The sequence below is a fragment of the Sciurus carolinensis genome, chromosome 8, assembly GCF_902686445.1.
Source record: "Sciurus carolinensis chromosome 8, mSciCar1.2, whole genome shotgun sequence".
NCBI classification, from domain to species: domain Eukaryota; kingdom Metazoa; phylum Chordata; class Mammalia; order Rodentia; family Sciuridae; genus Sciurus; species Sciurus carolinensis.
The window spans coordinates 53,951,751-53,973,076 of NC_062220.1; the positions used below are offsets into that span (position 1 = coordinate 53,951,751).

A 21,326-nucleotide genomic window follows, 5' to 3' on the forward strand; every position below is an offset into this window, starting at 1 on the left:
TAAGCCAATCTCAAAAAACCAAAGGACGAATGATCTCACTGATAAGTGGATGATGACACATAATGGGGGGTGGGAGGGGTTAGTGTTAGAGTTAGGGTTAGGGAGGGGGGCAAGAATGGAGGAAGGAAGGACTGTATAGAGGGAAAAGAGGGGTGGGAGGGGTGGGGGGAAGGGAAAAAATAACAGAATGAATCAAACAGCATTACCCTATGTAAATTTATGATTACACAAATGGTATGCCTTTACCCCATGTACAAACAGAGAAACCACATGTATCCCATTTGTTTACAATAAAAAAAAAAAATTCTTCCTTAGGAGGAAAACTTACTGTGGTCTTATTCTTGTTGAAGGTCTCAGCCTAATATATGCACAGGGGCAGAAGAACAGATCAGAAGGCAAGTGAGCAATGGTACCAAAGAAAAGTTTACAGTGTTTCTAGGGACCCTGACCAGACATTTGACTGGGAGCAGGAGTCCTAACAAAGCAAATTAGATCACCGGCCACTTCTAGAATTTACTTAAGGAAGAGATAGGGCAGTGAAGCAACAACTTATTCTTTTAAAAAAATTTTTTTTTGCATACACGTAAACAGGGTAATAATGTCCGTCTCAATCCACTGTGCTTCCCATCCTCACCCACCCCACCACCCTCACTCCCCTCTGTACAATCCAAAATTCCTTCATTCTTCCTTACTATGGATCAGCATCCACTTATCAGAGAAAACATACGGCCTTTAGTTTTTTGGGATTGGCTTATTTCACTTAGCATGATATTCTCCATTTCCATTCACTTAACTGCAAATGTCATAATTTCATTCTTCTTCAAGGCCGAGTAATATTCCATTGAGTATGTGGACCACATTTTCTTTAGTCATTCATCTGTTGATGGGCATCTAGGTTAGTTCCATAGTTTTGCTATCATGAAATCAGGTGCTATAAATATTGATGTAGCCACATCACTGTAGTATGCTGATTTTAAGTTCTTTGGGTATAAACCGAGGAGTGGGATAGCTGGGTCAAATGGTGGTTCCATTCCATGTTTTCTTAGGAATCTCCATACTGCTTCCCAAAGTGGTTGCACCAATCTGCAGTCCCTCCAACAATGTATGAGTGTACCTTTTTCCCCATATCCTCGCCAAAACTTTTTATTGCTTGTATTTTTGATAATTGCCATCCTGACTGGAGTGAGATAAAATCTTAGAGAAGTTTTCACTTGCATTTCTCTAATTGCAAGAGATGATGACTTTTTTTCATGTTTGCTGATCAATTGTATTTCTTCTTTTGCAAAGTGTCTGCTTAGTTCCTTAGCCCATTTATTGATTGGTTATTTGTGTTTTTTTTGGTGTTAAGTTTTTAAAATTCTTTTATATCTTGGAGATTAGTGCTCTATCTGAAGTGTGTGTGATAAAGACTTTTTCCCATTCTACAGGTTCTTTCTTCAAATTATTGTTTCCTTTGCTGATAAGAAGCTTCTTAGTTTGAATCCATCCAATTTATTGATTCTTAATTTTACTTCTTGTGCTTTAGGAGTTTTGTTAAGGAAGTCAGGTCCTAAGCTGACATGATGAAGATGTGGGCCTATTTTTTCTTCAATTAGGCGCAGGATCTCTGTTTTAGTGCCTAAGTCTGATCCATTTTGAGATGATTTTTGTGCAGGGTGAGAGATAGAGGTTTAATTTCATTTTGTTAAATATGGATTTCCAGTTTTCCCAGCACCATTTGTTGAAGAGGCTATCTTTTCTCCAATGTATATTTTTGGCACCTTTCTCTAGTATGAGAGAACTATTTATGAGGGTTTGTCTCTGTGTCCTCTATTCTGTACCATTAGTCTACATGTCTATTTTGGTGTCAATACCATGCTGCTTTTGTTACTGTGGCTCTGTAGTATAGTTTAAGGTCTGGTAGTGTGATGCCTCTTGTTTCACTCTTTTTGCTAAGAATTGCTTTGGCTCTTCTGGGTCTCTTATTTTTCCAAATGAATTTCATGATTGATTTTTCTATTTGTATGAAGAATGTCATTGAGATTTTAATAGGAATTGCATTGAATCTGTATAACACTTTTGGTAGTATGACCATTTTGACAATATTAATTCTGCCTATCCAAGAGCATGGGAGATTTTTCCATCTTCCAAGGTCATTTTAAATTTCTTTCTTTAGTGTTCTGTAGTTCTCATTGTAGAGGTCTTTCACCTCTTGTGTTAGAGTGATTCCCAAGTATTTTATTTTTGTTGAGGCTATTGTGAATGGGGCAGTTTACCTAATTTCTCTTGCAGTGGATTTGTCATTTATGTATAGAAATGCATTTGATTTATGGGTATTGATTTTATATCCTACTTTGCTGAATTCATTTATGAGTTCTAGAATTTTTCTGGTGAAATTTTTTTGATCTTCTAAATATAAAATCATGTTGTCAGCAAATAGTGATAGTTTGAGTTCTTTTTGACCTATTTGTATTCCTTTAATTTCTTCAATCTGATTGCTCTGTCTAGGGTTTCAAGGACAATGTTGAATAGTAGTGGTGAAAGAGGGCATCCCTGCCTCATTCCAGTTTTTAGGGAGAATATTTTCAGTTTTTCTCCATTTAGAATGATGTTGGCCTTGAGCTTAGCATAGATAGCTTTTACCATTTGAGGTATGTTCCTACTATCCCTAGTTTTTCTAGTGTTTTGAACATGAAGAGATGCTATATTTTGTCACTTTCTCTGCATCTATTGAGATAATCATGTGATTCTTGTCTTTAAGTCTATTGATGTGATGTTTATTGACTTCTGTATGTTGAAACAACCTTGCATTCCAGGGATGAACCTCACTTGATCATGGTGCATTATCTTTTTAATATATTTTTGTGTGAGACTTACTAGAATTTTATTGAGAATTTTTGTGTCTATGTTCATGAGGGATATTGATCTGAAGTTTTCTTTCCTTGATGTGTCTTTGCCTGGTTTTGATATAAGGGTGACAGTAGTCTCATAGAATGAGTTTGGAAGGGTTCCCTCCTTTTCTGTTTCAAGGAGTAATTTGAGGAGTATTGGTATTAATAGTTCTTTGAAGGTCTTGTAGAACTCGGCTGAGAATCTGTCTGGTCCTGGGCTTTACTTGGTTGGTAGGTTTTTGATGGCATCTTCTTTTCTTTGTTTGAAATTGGTCTGTTTAAATTGTGTATGTCCTGCATCAGTTTGGGTAGATCATATGTCTCTAGAAATTTGTTGATGTATTTGAGTGGTTCTATTTTATTTGAGTATAAACTTTCAAAATAGTTTCTAATTATGTTCTATATTTCAGTAGTATCTGTCACGATATTTCCTTTTTCATCACAAATTTTAGTAATTTGAGTTTTCTCTCTCTCTTTGTTAGTGTGGCTAAGAGTTTAATAATTTTATTTTTTCAACGAACCAAACTTTTGTTTTGTCAATTTTTTGAATTGTTTCTTTTGTTTCAATTTCATTGATTTCAGCTCTGATTTTAATTATTTCCTATCTTCTGCTGCTCTTGGTGTTGATTTGTTCTTTTCCTAGGGCTTTGAGATGTAATGTTGGGTCCTTTATTTGTTGACTTGTTATTCTTTTAATGTGTGAGTTCAATGCAATGAAGTTTCCTCTTAAGCACTGCCTTCAGAGAGTCCCAGAGATTTTGGTATGTTGTATCAGTGTTCTCATTTACCTCTTAGTATTTTTTAATTTCCTCCTTGATTTCTTCTTTTATCCATTCATCATTCAGTAGCATGCTATTTAGTCTTCAGGGGTTGGAGTAACTTCTATTTTTAATTTTATCATTGATTTCTAGTTTCATTCTATTATGATCTGATAGAATGCAAAGTAGTATCTCTGTTTTTTAATATTTGCTGAGAGTTGCTTTGTGACATAACATATGGTCTATTTTATAAAAGGATCCATGTGCTGCTGAGAAGAAAGTGTATTCGCTCAATGATGGATGAAATACTCTATATATGTTTGTTAAGTCTAAATCATTGATTATATCATTTAATTCTATAGTTCCTTTGTTTAGTTTTTGTTTGGAAGATCTATCCATTTGTGAGAGAGGTGTGTTAAAGTCACCCAGTATTATTGTGTTGTGTTCTATTTGATTCTTGAAATTGAGAAGGGGTTGTTTGATGTTCATAGATGCTCCATTTTTGGGGCATATATATTTACAACTTTTATGTCTTGTTGGTGTATGATTCCCTTAAGCAGTATGAAATGTCCTTCTATACTAACTTTGGTTTGAAGTCCACTTTGTCTGATATGAGCATGGAAACCCCTGATTGTTTATGGAGTTCATATGAGTGATATGTTTTCTTCAACCTTTCACCTTCAGTCTGTGTATGTCTTTTCCTAGGAGGTGAATCTCTTGAAGACAGTATACTGTTGGATCTTTTTTTTTTTAATCCAATCTGCCCATTTATGCCTTTTGATTGATGAGTTTAGGCCATTAACATTCAGGGTTATTATTGAGATATGATTTGTATTCCCAGTCATTTTGGGTTTTGTTTTGTTTTGTTTTGTTTTTAACTTGCTTAGTTTTTCCTTTCAGGCTTTCTAGTTATGAATTCTTTAAACTTTTGTTTATCATGGAAGGTTTTCACTTCATCTTCAACTCTAAAGTTTAATTTGCTGGATATAAAATTCTCAGTTGACATCCATTTTCTTTCAGAGCTTGATGTATGTCATTCCAGGACCTCCTGGCATTGAGGGACTGTGTTGAGAAATCAGCTGAGATCCGAATTGTTTTCCCTCATATGTAATTTCATTTTTTCTCTCAGAGCCTTTAAAATTCTATCCTTATTCTGTATATGTTAGTCATTCTCATTATAACGTGCCTCCGTGTAGGTCTGCTGTAATTTTGTACATTTGGGGTCATATAAGCCTCTTGAGGTTGATTTTCCATTTAATTCTTTAGATATGGGAAGTTTTCTGATATTATGTATTGAAAAGATTGTGCATTCCTTTAGTTTGTATCTCCACACCTTCTTCTATTCTGATAAATCTTAAATTTTGTCTTTTCATGTTATTCCATATTTCTTGGAGGTTCTATTCATGGTTTCTTACCATCTTCTCTGTTTGGTCAACTTTATTTTCAAGAGTGTATATTTTGTCGTCATTGTCTGAGGTTCTGTCTTCCAAGTGATCTAGTCTGTTGGTGATACTTTCTATTGAATTTTTAATTTGGTTTATTGTTTCCTTCATTTTGAGGATTTCTGCTTAATTCCTTTTTATAATCTCTGCCTCTTTATTGATCTTTCACTTCCTGTATTTTCTTTCCAATATCATACTTTATATCAAAGATCAATCTACCTATGTATTTTCTAAACTCCATCTCTGACATTTGTTCTACTGTGTTGTCTATGGATTCTATTATTGGAACATCTTGGTTTGCTTGAGGCCCTTCATTCCCTTGTTTTTTCATCTTGTTTGTGTGTCTTCTCATCCAGTGGTATGGAGCTGAGGCAGTACAGATTCTACCCTGTAGTCTTTTAGTGTCCCTTTAAGGGGGAGACTAATATTAGCAGCACCCAATGCAAAGGATATGCCACTGTACACCAAATGGCTCCTATTAAGGTGTTTACAGTTTTGTCACAATAGACAGAAATGAAGTGTTCAATTATTGTCCACAATATAAACAGTAAGTTTGCTAAAAGGGTTTACCATTTCAAATGATGGACAATGAGGGAACAGAAGTAGTGTAAATGTAAGATGTGATGTTTATGAGGGAGGGGGAGAGAAGATAGAGGTAAAAATTTACAGTGAGGGCAAGGGAGGAATTAATAGAGTTTGACTGAGAGAAGTGAGAAAGAGAATCCAGGGAGACAGGTAGGTGATTGGAAAACTATGTAAAGATTTGTTTAAAAAAGTAAAAATATAGGAATACACAACAAAACTGTCATATACTCTTCAGACATTTCATTCCTCAATAAATTGATGCATGAAAAATATTTGGATTCAAAGATGGTACAGTTGTGAGTCAGGTTGAAAAAGGAAAAAGAAAAGGAGGAAAGTCTCAATGGAAAATTGAATGATTGCTTCCATTGGCTTTCAAAAATTTTCTCAGCTTCCCTTCACCGATAGGTGGGGTTGTTGAAGTTTGATGTTAGCTCCAGTCCAGTGGGTACCAGACCTGTTTGGTGGGTAAGCTGATAGCAAGATGCCCTCACATTCTCTTACAGTCTTCCCACCTGCTAAAGAGAGCCCCTTCAATCCCTGCACACTTCAGGACTCACTGAGCTGGAGAGAGCCCAGTTTTCTCCAGTTTCTTCAACCTCTGCTTCACCCAGGGAATTGCCTCTAGTCTCTGACTTTCCACAGGCTTTCCAGACCCAGACTAGCCCACACAAACCCAGCTGCAATCTGAGGGACCTGAGCTTCAGCTTCCCCAGACCCCGTCTTGCTTCAGTCCCAAGATCTCAATGCCCTTTCAACTTGCAGAAAGACCACCAGGGATGTGCTCAGAGGAGTGACCCTGAGAAGAGGCAGCCAGGTGGCAGTCACTACCACACGAAGAAGAAAGACCTCAGATGCAACCAGATCTGCAAGTACCCCAATATATCTCCAGACCCTGGCCTGAGTCCCCAAAATGAGATGGTGGCACCCCAAGATGGTGGAGGTAAACCTGTGGATCCTGGCTGTTGTCCCAAAATGGCAACAGCCACGTGTAATCAAACCTGCAGGTACTATGGCAGTGGACTTCCAGGCAATAGTGGGCAGTAGGCAAACTGCTGGTGGTCTGCAGGCTGCCTGCAGGCTAATGGTGGATGATCAGTGGGTGGATGTTGGGTAGTGCCCAATGGGTAGGTGAAAGGCAAGCGGTGGGCAGGCAAGAGGCAGGCAAACGAACAAACGGAGGGTGATAGGCAGCAGTCAGTGAGTGATTCACACTGAAAAGTAGGCAATATGCTGGCAGATGGGGGGAGATTGTGGTGGATAAAAGGGGTAAACAGCAGGGGATCAGTGCGCAGCAATGACTGCCTCACAGAGAAACAGTATTTCCTCTGCTTGAATCCCAAGTTCTGGAGCAACAAGGAATGCAGCCTCCTTCTAGCCCACCATCTTGGGTTCATCTCCAACAATTTATTCTTGATTTGGCACAAACTGGGAAGACAGTCTAGAAATCTGTCCTTCTCTTTGTCACATTAGTTTTAGGATGATCTAGCGAAAAGCAGCAGCTTTAGGATGATCTAGCAAAAAGAATGAGTGGAGAGCAGAGGGGTATATACATTATGATATATATATACCATGGGACCTGGGAGCTGAGAGGACTATTGTAGTTCTGGCTTTAGGTGGTTCTGCTGGTGCACTCCTGGTGCCAGGGTTTGGGGGAGGGGAGTTTTTCTCCCAGCATGAGATGCAGCTGGGAAGGAAAAATCAAACAATGCAGATTGGAAGGACTGGGTGCTTCATTTAAGTCTTTCAATTTTAAAGAAGCCCTGTTATGATAGTTTGTAAATAAATAATATCTAAAAGGTGTTTTTCATCCCTATGACTTCACTTTTTAAGGTTTAAGGCACAGGGGCTGGTACCAGTAAAAGTAGGACAGGATAAAAGTCAGGTCTGTTGTGAATAAATTCTTCCAAGAAATTTAAAGAAGTGTAACCAAGAAAAGGTCAATTCTGCTTCCACTTGATAAGGCCAATGACTGAAGGGGTAAAAGTGTCAGGAATAAAAGATCTTTATTCAGTGACCAAACATTGGAGAAGTGGGAGCTTTGCTTACATAACAGCTCAACCAGGGAGTTGAGTAGTTATAAATATGGAATAGGTATAATGAGAGGGAGAGAGGTTAGTAAGAGGGAGGAGCATTCCTTTCTTCTCTGGGAATAAGCAGAGATCTTCCAGGAACATGGATGCACCTCTTTTTACTTATTTTATGACAGTTTTATGGTTTCTGGTCATGGCAATTGGTGTTTAGTCCAAACCTTAAGGCTGCAAGGGAGACAGACATATGAAGACTGAGATGCCAAGCCTTTCATTTTGTTCCAGTCACCCATTGGACATTTGCAGTCCCAAGTGAAGAGTCTGTGTTTTCAGCAAAAGCAGCTTTCAGGTCCTGGAAAGGTTACCTAGGCAACCGTTATCATCATAAACCACATGGCAGAGGTGCGATCTACAGCAAAGCTAGTGAGAGGGGGTAGTGAACACCAGCTGTGTGATATCCAAAACTAGTGATTTTTAAGTGAACTAAGGCTTGTTTTAGTTTTTCCTTGACAGCAGAAGAAAATCGAACAGCCTTTTTGTTCCCTCAGAGTCCTGTCAGATTTTAATCTTTGGGAATTTCAGTCAACAGGTTTAAGTTGCAGCAAAATTTTTAGGTCATAGAAACCATAATTTTTTTTTATCAACTCATTCAGTTTCATGTAATTGATTCTTGTTCTGCCTAATTTTAGTTAGTGGTTTCACAGATCCAACAGTTCACTGGAACTCTAGAAATTTTTTTACCCAATCCAAAGTTGTTGAACACCTGTAAAAGTCAGAGCTCTTTTCATTCTTTCCATGAACCTTCTTGAGGATATGACATTTTAGGATTACAGTTGCTTACATAAAGCTTCCACAAAGACCACAGAATAAAGTGATTTAAAAATTTTATTGACTTGGGTGCAGGGGATTGACCCCAGGGCCTCATTTATGCTGGGCAAGCACTCTACCTCTGAGCCACATCCTGAGCCCCAGGACTAAACAACTTATCTTTGGACAAGACTTAAAACAGTCATGGATAAAGATCTAATAACAGCTCACAATTAACAAGGAAATTTGGTTATTTCCACAATATACTATAATCTAACATTAGAATTATGACTGCACCAAGACATAACAGATTTCTAGGTATCTAAGTTTTAAACATATATTAAAAGTGTTAATACAAACATAACTCAAGGTTAACCATCTCTTCTTATCTTTTTATTTAACAATTTTATTTTCTGTAATGAGGAATTGAACTCAGAGGTGTTAATCACTGAGCCACATCCCTAGTCCTTTTATTTTTTGAGATGGGATCCTGCTAAGTGCTTAGGGTTTCACTAAGTTGCTGAGGTTGACTTTGAACATGTAATCCTCCTGCCTCAGCATCCCAAGCCACTACCCCGCTTAACAATGCTTTTGATATAGTTAAATCAAGAACCCCCTGAAAATCCCAAACTCAGTTCTAAGCCAAAAATGCTTGATTTTAGAATTTGATTTTGGAAAGTTTGTCAAATATATCAAAAGGTTTATAATATTTAAATGAGAGGATTATAAAACAAAACCAAAACGACAACTTGTGTGTGTTTGGGGTGGGTACTGAGGATAGAATTCAGGGGTGCCTTACCACTAAGTTACATCCCCAGCTCTTTTTATTTATTTACTTGTTTTGAGACAAGATCTCATTAAGTTGAGAGGCTGGTCTAGAACTTGTGATCCATAACCTGGGGAGCTGCTAGGATTAGAGGCAACTGATAACATCCAACCAAAAAAAAATTTTTTTTTAAGACACAAAACACAAGAAATTACAGAATCTTTTTCTCTCTATTCCAATTACCTAAAAGGTAAAGAAACAATGCTCATAATTTCCAACAAAAAGATCAATGCTCCAAGAAATCTCTGCCATTCCACAGGGTATCAAACTTTGATTTCTCACAAGTACACTTGGTAAACCAAATTGATCACACATAAAGTCTTCCACAAGATCCACTTCTTTTCATACCCATTTATAATTCTCAAACCTTTCATGACTTATCCAACCTTTACTTTGAATAATACCTCTCTTTTATATCTTGGAACAAACTGTCATTTTACTGTGGTACAGAATTCACTTTCTTTTCCCCTTAACAAAAATATATCTTCATATTCCTTAACTTCCCTCATAAAATACATCATTTTCTTCATATATTTGTATCCCTTCTTAGTTTCAGTTACCATTAGTAATCCTTAGCAATGTGAACCAGCATTCTGTAGACCAACAGACTTTTTTAAAAAAGTTTTTAGATGTTGAAAGATCTTTATTTCATTCATTTATTTATATGTGGTGCAGAGAATCAAACCCAATGCCTCACACATGCTAGGCAAGTGCTCTACCACTGAGCCACAACCCCAGCCCCAGACCAACACAATTTTACACTTCATTTTTTGGTACTTAGGAGTGAACCCAGGGTGCTTTACCCACTGAGCTACCTCCCCAGCACCCCTTCCCCTTTTCTAAATTTTTGAGATAAGGTCTTGCTAAGTTGCTGATGCTGGCCTTTAACTTGCAATCTTCCTGCCTCAGCCTCTTGAATCATTGTGCCACTGTGCCCAATTGTATAATTTTTAGAAATACGTGCTTCCTTATTAACAATTTAAAATTTTGAAAAAGGACACATAGTTCCCAGTATATTTATACCTTACTTTTCATATCAACTTTAAACGTTTAATAATTGATATTTGAGAATTTTTATTTAGAAATGACCCTGATATTTAATGATTTTATCTATTACTTAATTTAAGATGTCCTAAAGATTTCTAGTTACTGAAAAGTGTTTTGAAAATATGAGAGTTCATTTATAACATTTATCCCAGGGTACTGGACAGCACAGTGGTAGAATGTTTGCCCAGCATGTACTTCTTTGCTTGTTTTCTTAATTGGGTCACTAACATTAGGGCATATCCCTTTAAGGGATAGTGAAAAGGAAGCACATTTTGTGTGTGCTTGACCTGAGGGATTAACGTTTATACTTTATGCAGCTTCTTTAAGTTTTCGGGTCCCTGGAGCCTTGGGAGAGTTGGATAAAGGGTTTAGAGAGAGAAGATTGGTATTAGGGAAAGCTTCTTTAACGTTTTCTAAAGCTTTCTTCTTGTTTTAATAGTTTCTAGCTTTCAGTCATTTTAGAAAGAGAAACTTTTAGGGAAGCAATTTTTTTTAAATTTTAACTTTTTAGTACTGGGAATTGAGTCCAGGGGCATTTTACCACTGAACTACATCCCAGCCCTTTTTGATTTTTTATTTTGGAGCAGGGTCTCACTAACTTGCTGAGGCTAGCTTGAACTTGCAGACCTCCTGCCTCAGCCTCCTGAGTTGCTGGGATATGTGTGTGCCACTGCACTTGGTCAACAGGGAAGCAATTTTAGAGTATGCAGATCATCTACCAGATTTAGTGTGTCAGTGAAATAAACTTCCCATCCTAATTGTTCAGTACATTTGATTTCTAATTAGGATTGCAAAAAAGAATAATTTGCTAAAAAGCTGCCATCCTTAGAAAGGTTAACCTGTTGTGATAAAAAAAAAAAAATGCACAGTTCAGCTCCACATTTCTTAGCACCAGCTGGCATTCCTGAAAGCAGACAGAAGTTTTAGAATTTTGACTTCACATAACTAATAAGAGTTCTTTTCAAACAAGGACAGGAAATGAATATTTTAAGAACAGGAAATGAATACGGACAGGAAATGAATGTTTTGGGTTTAAGTGAGGTGCTTGTGTCACTCACAGAATGTGACCAGCAAGACCTTGGCTACTCTTTTATGGATCTTGGAGGGCCCTGAACCTCACACTTATCAGGGTACCTGAGGCACTAGGACAAGTCCCTTTTTGTGCCCCTTCCTGATGAGCCAGAAGTGTTCTTTCTGACTTGGGAACAAAGTGTTATTTGGCAGGATCCCCTACAAGACTACCACTCATCATGGACAATGTCGAAATAGTTCTCCAAAGTCTCCAGAAACTTCTCTAAGAGCACTATAAGAAGCAATCTGTCTTGAATTCAAAGTGAATTTTTAATTCACCCTCATTTGAATAATAGAGTTAACCATGTTGGTTTAACTTAAAGCAGCCAATATCCAAATAGCGATTACGTGAATGGCCACAAGATGTCACTATGGGGTCAAAGTATTTTAGACAGAACAAAATAGCCAGAATAAAGAAACAAAATTGTAATACCCAATTCAAGAGTCCCCTCCACAGATATGACACCAAATTTGAGGGAGTCCCCTCACAAATATACTACTACTTAAAAAATTCTACTGGGGAATAAACTCAGGGATACTAGAGGTACATCTCTTTGTCTGTATATCTAGCTATCTAGATCTAGCTATCTAGTTATCTATTGTTGTTGGGGATTGAATCCAGGGCATTCAACCCGAAGACACATCCTATCCCTTTTTATTTTTTGAAACATGGTCTTGCTATGTTGCTGAGGCTGGTTTTGAATTTTCTATCCTCCTCCCCAAATTGCTGGGATTACAGGTATTCTCCACTGCACTTGGCTATCTTATCAAATTTGAAGGTGTTCCTTCTCCAAATTTGAGGGCATCCCCTGACAACTCACCTGTTGTCCAGACTGCTATTCTGCCACAGATGTCCAGAACAGCTACTATCAGGTGAGCCCAAATTGAAGGGGCTCCACAGGACCTGAATGTGATAGTTAAAAGATTTGGGTGCTCAGTTCCAGGGCCTCAGAATGGTCAAACAGGAGGCACTTACCTTGGTTTGATGAGAGCACTGTGATGGTGGCAATGTACTCAGCCCTGAGGGGATCATGTCCCCTTCTGTTCCTTTGAAGACTGGATCCTGTTGCTGCCGTCAAAAAATATTAAGCCAAAACTCTTGAGACCACGGGATCTCTGGAATAAGAGTTCATTGAGCTGTTATAGATGTCAGCCAGGAAAAGACCAGGTCTTGACAAGTGTCCACAACTCCCAGCAGCAAGGCTGACAGTAGTTAGAAAATCGTCCACAAGATCTAGGGTTAAAAGTATTTTGATAACAAAAATTTGGGGAAGGAAACCATAAGTTGAATCTACATTGGCTACAGATGTGAGAGGCAGTATAATAGGGCAGGTAAAGTGTTGTGACAGTAGGGCAGTCCCAACTATAGTTTCTGGATTGGTTGGGGTGTTTACCCCGGTCTGAAAAGTTGATATGTAAACAGGGTTTGGTGGTCCTGGTGGTTCAAGGTGATGGGATTTAAGTCAAGGTTTCAACATATAATCAGGAACATGAACCGTTTTTTTGTTGGGTTTTGCCTGCAAACTGTTAACTGATTGATGTCCCTCATCTTTTCCTTCATCCTCCAGCCCTTGTGATTACATTTAGGACACTTCAGAATTTTATCAGTCATGACATTATGAAAGCTATGATGTCACTAGGTAACAGAATTTTCAACACCGATATAATCTTGTGGGACCACTATCACAAATGCTGTCTATCACTGACTGAAACGTCATGTGGTTCATAACTGTATTTTTAAAAAAACAGAGTATTTAATTTGGGTTGAAATAAGGATTTCTCTAAATCCATTTTCCTATTAGTAATTTAGGTGTAAAATAATATATATTTACCACATTTGTTGAAACAAAAAGTTCAGTGTACAACTTTAATCTGGTGCCTTCTAGTCAAGAAAAAAAGTCTATTAATGCATGGTACAAAATCTTTAATATACATGCAACAAGTATAGTACATCAAGGCAACAAAATACACATGGAAATATTAACATATAGTTCAGCATTCTTTTGAGGAGGGGTTGTTAAAAATAAACACTACCACTTAAAGATTAAGACATCCATTGTTCTTCATGCAAACATTTACAAACTACCTCTAGTGTGAAATGAACTGTAAAAACCTGAATTTCACAGTAGCTGATGAATTCCAAGAGCTCCAAGAAAGGAGAAAAAGTCCTGATCCTCAGATGTCATGTTTAAATCTGCATTTAGCAGCATGTTAAGATGCACAAATTACTGTTCCCATTAGACAAATCTGAAAAGTTATACCAATTGTGGAATCATGAATTTCCTTCTACATTTTAAAAATGAATGGAAAAAAATTAATGATATTTTTTAATTACTGAAGGATCCTATGTGTCAGCTGAGAGTGAACCATGAATGAAAAAGCATTTAAATATTCTGACAGTTCTTAGGAAAGCAGCAATAGTGCTCAAGGCCAGTCTAAAATTTCCAAGGTTCCCTCCTCATTCATTTCTTCAGTCCATACTTCCAAGGTGTCAAATGTCTTTATTTTGTATATTCCCCTTCCTTCCCTCATGCTTATTAAAAACTACTTTGGATACTTCACTCTAGGTCAAGGGGATACAGAATTAAGAATAGATTAAAGGTATCATTTCTCAAGAAGAACATTTGCATTTCTACAAATATTAAAGCCTTAAGCTAAAGGAATGAAGCTCTGAGCATATTCTGGCACACTTAAGATATCTTATTTTAAAAGTTTCCAGGTCTCCTTTGTCCCTGCAATGGCATTGTTTGAATTGTCTCACATATAAGACTGGCCTTGTTACTACTGATTATTTTATATTCCAAATTATGAAACTAAGCTCTAAATATTGCAGAGAACCATCAGACTCCTACATTTCTAATACAAAGAATGAACAGATAAGTTCACTTCTAAAAAAATTGTTTTAGGAGGAATACTTTTCCTATATGTCAAAGCTACTTTGTTTTAATGTAATGTTTTAATAATAAACAAAAATACCATATGACATTCCAGATAAATATTGTGGCCTTTTCATGTAAACAATGTATAAAACTTCTTTGGCACAGCTAATCATGTATTCCTTGTTTTCTTACTATAGAAAATATGTTTCATATATTTTCATTTTCCATATGGTGGAAATTTAAGGGACAAATGTAGCTGTTTTAAAAGTTGCAAAAGATTTAAAATATGGATTATAAAAAAACTAATTTACTTGTAAAAGTGTAGGGACCTTTTTAATATTAACATCATTTTAAAGATGAGATTATGGCATGATGACAGAGTTTGTAAAACACGCATGACACCATTGTTGCATGTAAGGGAGAAAAAAATAGTACTATATGTTAGACATTTATTTATTGTTAAGTATGGTGGTTATGCTAGTGATCCTTGTTTAAGTTTCTCAAAGTTTTAACTGAACTTGAAATCATTCCTGATATAACTTTTTCCAGCATTCCTTCTACATCTGGAAACGTTTCCAACTTTTCAGGCATACCTGATCACATTTTAAAATTGACAACCTTTAATGAAAATCTTGGGAAAACAAAGATAAGAAATTTATTCATTTTCTCTATATATAATATAATTTCCCTATGATCCATATAAAGTCAATCAGTGACTGCCAAAAAAGGCACATTCCTAGAAAATTTATAAAATGTTAAATGGAATGTTTAGTGAGTACCAAATAATAAATGTTGAAGAAAAAACAAGAGGCTAGGGAATAGCCCAGGGTTGAGCACTTCTCTATAGAGCATGCACAGGGCCCTGGGTTCAATCCCAGCACAGCCAAAAAAAAAAAAAAAAAAAAAACAACAACAACCAAACAAAAAGCTAAAAACCCACTGTGAAACTATAGCCCAGAACCTTCCTCTAATATTAAATATATGGCATTTACATGTTAGAAATTAATGAAAAAGTGAATTTGGTTGTCTTATTTTGAAAATTTGACCATTGAATAAAGGAGTGAAAGAAAATACTTAAGTCTCTCCAATAAAACCTTGACCTCAGTCTCTGGCCACTAAGATATATTTAAAGAAATATATAAAAATCAGCTGAATATTAACTGTACAATATGAATGAATCATTAATTTGGAGAATCTTTGCAAGTTTTTTAAAGCCTATTCAAATTTAAACTTTCTCAATGACAAATATAAGGGTTTTTTAAAATGAAAAATGTCAGGACCATTATTTTTCCCCTTGTAAGTTTACACAGAGTACTGAACTTTCTAAGCAGAATTCCATACATGTACCAGAACAATAGAAAATTTCAAAGGTCTCTCTGGCAGTTAAACTTACATAAATTTAACATTTACAATATAGAAACTTTCGGCTTTCACATAAAGGTTTTCAGGATGGAGTTAGGCCTGGACTTGTCATCTCAGTTGTAGGACTTGCAAGGTAGTCATTAGATTTTAGGCTTGTTAGAGATTTGTAACTTGCCACTGATGTAAGAGACCCACAGAGACCAAGTAATGAGGGAGTGTCTTCTTTACCTAAAAATCAGGATAAAATAAGAATTAATAGCCTTGGAGAACAAAACCAATGAGCTGGGCATTGTGGTATATGACTATAATTCTAGCAATTGGGGAGGCTAAGGCAGGAGCATCCCATGTTGAGGACAGCCTCAACAGCTTGGCAAAACCCCATCTCAAAATAAAAAGTAAAAAAGGTTGGGGATGCAGCTCAGTGGTAGAGTGCCCCTGGGTTCAATCTCCAATATAGTGCTAAAATAAAATAATATGTAAAGAAAAGAATGATAACAATAAGATCCTAAAACCAATAGAATCTTTCATGATTTACAAGATAATAAAAATATATCTAATTGTGCAAAGATCTGTATCTAGACATGTTAGATCTTTCAGCAGTTTCAACATCAACCTAAAATATTACACAAGATTGTGTGCGTGCTTCTAGAAAGTTTGAGATACCATGCTTTAGAGCAAAAATTAAAAGTTTACCTTTTTTCGAGGACATGTTTGTGTTCAGTTGGTTAGCAAAGGATAGAAAAAAACTTAAGTCGGGCATGGTGGCACACACCTGAAATCCCAGCAGCTCAGGAGGCTGAGGCAGGAGGATTTCGAGTTTAAAGTCAGTCTCAGCAAAAGTGAGGCACTAAGCAACTCAGTGAGACCCTGACTCTAAATAAAATACAAAATAGGGATGGGGATGTGGCTCAGTGGTCAAGTGCCCCTGAGTTCAATATCCCCGGTATCCACCCCTCATAAAAAAACTAAACAAATAAAATAAGTACCTATGCCAGAGAAGTACCAGGAAATCCACACTCAGGTTACATAATGCTTTAGAAACAGATTGGTCCTGGTCAGACTGGACTACCCCAACTTCCAAGGAAGGTTTGATTTTAGAGACTGTTCATGTATTAAACATTTACTCAGTATCTACTATATGCATCAGGAACTCTTTTAAATGCTGGTCTTTGATGGAACTTTGATGGGAGAATGTTACATCTGTTTCTATAGTTGAGATAAAACAAGTTCTTTCTATAGCTGAGTAAGTTTTGACCCACAATGCACAAATAGTAGCTGTAAGAGGCTGGCTTTGGACTGGGAAAGGCTAAAATCTTTGAAAATTAGCAGGTTTCTGAAGATGGAAAACTTGGGTTTCACCCATGCCATTATAGAAGTGTAAGCTGAACCGAATATCAATCAGATGGTTTTGAATATTATGTGTAATTTCAACCAGCCTCTCTGAGGTTTTCCCACAGCCCTTTGTACTTACTCTACCTTATCATACTCTGTGGCAAGTGGGGGTTCATTTTTTCCTCTCTCTTTCTCTCTCTCTCTCATTAGATGATAAACTTTGAGAAAGGACATAGACTTTGTTTTGTTCATTAATATACTCCAAGTACCTAGCACACAATAGCTGGTCATTAAATAACTACACAATTTATAAAGAATGATTCAGTGGAATTGCACTGGAACTCAAGACAGGGCCTATGTCCTTTTGGCTCTGTGACATCTTCTCTGAGCCTGTTCTTTCCTTTGCAAAGTGGGAAGAGATACCAAAAAATGATTTTGCTAACTTCACAGTTTTGCTGACCAGGAAAATATAATTAGTTTTAGAAAAGATATGGATGAATAGTTGTTACGTTTATATTTTAAAATGTTTATCATATTATATTGTGATTAAAAGGTATAGCTCAGTGGTAGAGCACCTGGCAGAGAGGTTGGTGCAACAAAAACTGAAGCCACATGTAGTTGGTGTGACTGATTAATGTATTGTGCAGGATTTCTGTTAACATTTTTTCATAAAATTCCTATAGTCTGTGAGGGGAAGATGTTTAACTTCCAAAAGTGTTTGGTTTAATTGAGGGAGGGGGTGGAAAGAAACTATAGGAAAAGGAAAGTGCATAAAAATGTGCAGAAAGCTTACTGGTAGCTTGCAATAAAAATTCCTACAATAGTAGAGTATTGAAATGGGTCTTTGTTGGTGCAGAGGATGATACTGTGAGGAAAGATAAGGTCATTGACAATTTTGACTCAAAAAAGGATTCAGAAGAGATTGATTCTGAACATGAAGGAGTTCTGGAAACACCCTGAGCAATTGATTTTATTTTTATTTCCCCTTTTATAGATACAGAGAAATAAAATATGATTTTAAAAATCTGTGGCTCAGTGGTAGAACACTTGCCTAGCCCGTGTGAGGCATTGGGTTTAATTCTCAGCATGGCATATAAATAAATGAATGAAATAAAGGTCCATCAACAACATAAAAAAAGTTTTAAAAAATCGGTGCTTAAAGTCTAAAAGAAGCAATGAATGATCTAAGAATGAAATTAAGAAAACAATTACATTGATAATAGCATCTAAAAGAATAACATATGTAAGAATAAATTTGACCACAGAAGTGCAAGAGTTGTATGCCTTTTGAAAATTATGAATATTGCTGAAAGCAGCTAAAGATCTGAATACGTGGGGAAACGTCTCATCTTTCTATGAAGACAATACTGTTAAAAATGGCACTAACTGCCCAATACAGATTCAGTGCCACTCCCATCAAAATTCTCACTATCATTTTGTTCCAGAGATGACAAACTGATTCTAAAATTCATATAAAAATGCAAAGGATCCATACAGCTTAAACAAATTTGTAAAAAAACAAAATTATAGACTTCAAATATCCTAATTTCAAAACTTACTACAAAGCTAAAGTAATCAAGACAGTGTGGTCTGAGCACAAGGATAGTGTAATACTGGCAAAGACCCACAGACCAATGGAACAGAACTGAAAGCCCAGAGGTAAGTCCATATACTTAAGTCAAAAGATTTCCACAGGAGTTCTAAGACCATTCAGTGGGGTGAGGGGGCAAAAAGTATTTTTAACAAATGATGTTGGGACATCTGCATATTCATATGAAAAGAACAAATCTGAACCCTTTTGTCCACAGTACATACAAAAATTAACTCAAAATGAATCAAAGACCTGAAATGTAAAAGTTAAAACTATAAAATGCCTAGAAGGAAACATAGGTATAGATCTGCATGACCTGGGATTAGACAACAGTTCCTTACATATGACACCAAAGGCGTAAGCAATTGCAAGAAAAACAGATAAATAGACTTCACCAAAATTAAAACTCAATTCATCAATAATAAAGGACAGGTACATTTTAAAACCATCTTGAACAAACCGACTTCAACAAACATTTCTCAAAAGATGATATACAAATGATCAATAAGCACATGAAAAGATGCTAAAAATCACTCTTGGGGAAATATAAATTAAAACTACAATGAAGTACTAATTCATACCCATTAGGATGACTCTATTAAAATAAAGCAGACAATAACAAGTGTTAGAAGAGAAACTGAAACCACTTTGGTTGACACTGGGATTGTAAATAACGTAGCCACTTTAGTAAAGAGGGTGGCAGCTCCTCAAATGGTCAGACATCTGATCCGGTTAATTCCAGCCCTACGTATACACTCAAGAGAAATAAAAATATACGGTTACCCAAAGGCTTATATATGGATTTTCATAGTAGCATTATTCAGGAGAGCCAAAAAGTAAAAACCACCCATAATTTCAACTTATGAATAAATAAATTATGGTATATCCATAATATATAATATCATTCTGTCACAAAAAGGAATAAAAAATTGGTATGTTACAACATGAATGAACCCTGAAACATGCTAAGCCAAAAAAGACACAAGTTTTAAAAACACTACATATTATAGGATTCTATTATATGAAAAGTTCAGAATAGACAAATCCAAAGACACAGAAAGTAAATTAGTAGTTGCCAGTTACCAGGGGTAAGCTGAGGGGGAACTGGGACTGGGTACTAATAGGGCTTCTTTTTTGGGTGATGACAATCCTTGGGAATGAAGCAGTGGTGATGGCTGAGTAACACTGTGAATGCTCGAATCACCACTGAATTGTGTACTTTAAAACGGATGCCAAGCATGGTGGCAGGCTTGACTCCCGGAGACGGAGGAGGCTGAAGCAGGAAGATGGCAACCTCAAAGCCAGCCTCAGCAACTTAGCAAGACACTCAGCAACCCTACCTCAAAATAAAAAGTAAAAAGGGCCCAGTGGTAGTGTCTGGGGGTTCAATCCCCAGTACTGAAAATAGGTAAATAAATAAATAAATGGAAAAAGGTAAAATTTATATTATGTGAATTGTATTTAAATAAAAGTGGTTAAGTAAAGTCTAAAGGATCTCTTTAAATAAATACTAAGAATTATAAGAAATGTCAAAGTTTAACAGCATTTTTTTAGTGATATGTAAAAAATGGTTTATTCTAACTCAGGTCACCTTAGGTTTAATAAAATACAGTAACTGGTAGCAAAATATCTGCCACATATGAGGGCTTAATAAATATTTTGGGAAAAAAATGATAATTTCTCACTCTTTCTAGCAATGATTACAGTGCATTTTAACTTCTGAAATAGAGTTGCTTTTGATTTTATGCCTTTAGATTATAACATATATTGAAACCACCTTGATAAATGTTAAATTATAGGACTCTGAAAAATCATAAAAAAACTGCTTTCCTGCTTAAGCACATTTTAGAATACATACGTTACTGTTATTTTTGTTGTTGGTGGTGGTGGTACCAGGGATTGAACCCAGGAGCACATAATCACTGATTCATATTCCTAGTACTTTTTATTTTTTATTTTAAGACAGGGTCTTGCTAAGTTGCTGAGGCTGGCCCTGAACTTGCCATCCTCCTGTCTCAGACTTCTACGTTGCTGGGATTACAGGTATGCACCATCATGCCCAGCTCATAAATTGCTTTTTAAAGTACCAGTAAAGAAAATCTTTATTTCTTAAGACTTTTCAGAGGAGATGTTAATAAAAATATTAGCATGCATTAAGTATGTAAAAGTTCCACCACCAAAATTATCCCTTTAAACATCTTGATATATTTAGCTTCTAGGTTTTTTTCTTTTAAGAAGGAAAACCTATCTACTATGCTTGTAACAGGTTCATTCTAAAAGAATTTAATCAATGCAGTAAAGCATGCAAGAAATACTAAAGATATTATCATATAGTTTATGTTCAGAAATAAAATGGAAAGAATACTATAAAATTGGTATGATGTCATGAATGTTCTTTAATAAAAATTTTCATTTTATTTTGACAGGAATTCAATATAAGAAAAAAGGACAGTAAAAGAAATGTTAAACTTCCAATAAATGTTTCTGCCCTAAGAGTTAATTTTTTAAAAAGATTACCCTGATTTTGGAGAATATGAAAAACACTGTTTTATCATTATGTTTTTTCTTCAAGTATAAGCATTGATTTTAGAATGACCTACTGAACTCTAAAAACTCAAAAAAAGTGATCTAATTAGAGAAGAGGTAAAAGACATGAGAAGGTGTTTCAATGAAGAGGACATAGATGGCAAAGGAGCAGGTGAAAAGATGTTCAGGGAAATGCAAACTAA

The 21,326-nt window shown here is 36.1% G+C and overlaps 1 protein-coding gene across 6 annotated transcripts in view; it reads right to left on the reverse strand.

Moving 5' to 3' along the window:
- Window positions 1-12,417: 12,417 nt before the first annotated feature.
- Rundc3b (RUN domain containing 3B) overlaps window positions 12,418-21,326 on the reverse strand; it is a 153,310-nt gene continuing 144,401 nt past the window's right edge. For 4 of the 6 annotated variants that reach the window (XM_047560278.1, XM_047560275.1, XM_047560277.1 and 1 more), the window contains one exon: window positions 13,295-15,902. In XM_047560278.1, the coding sequence (XP_047416234.1) occupies window positions 15,757-15,902 (146 nt within the window). In that variant the 3' untranslated portion in view covers window positions 13,295-15,756. Of the gene's footprint in view, window positions 12,550-13,294; window positions 15,903-21,326 lie in introns of those variants that run through there. The other 2 variants (XM_047560276.1, XM_047560274.1) reach the window with 2 other exon arrangements.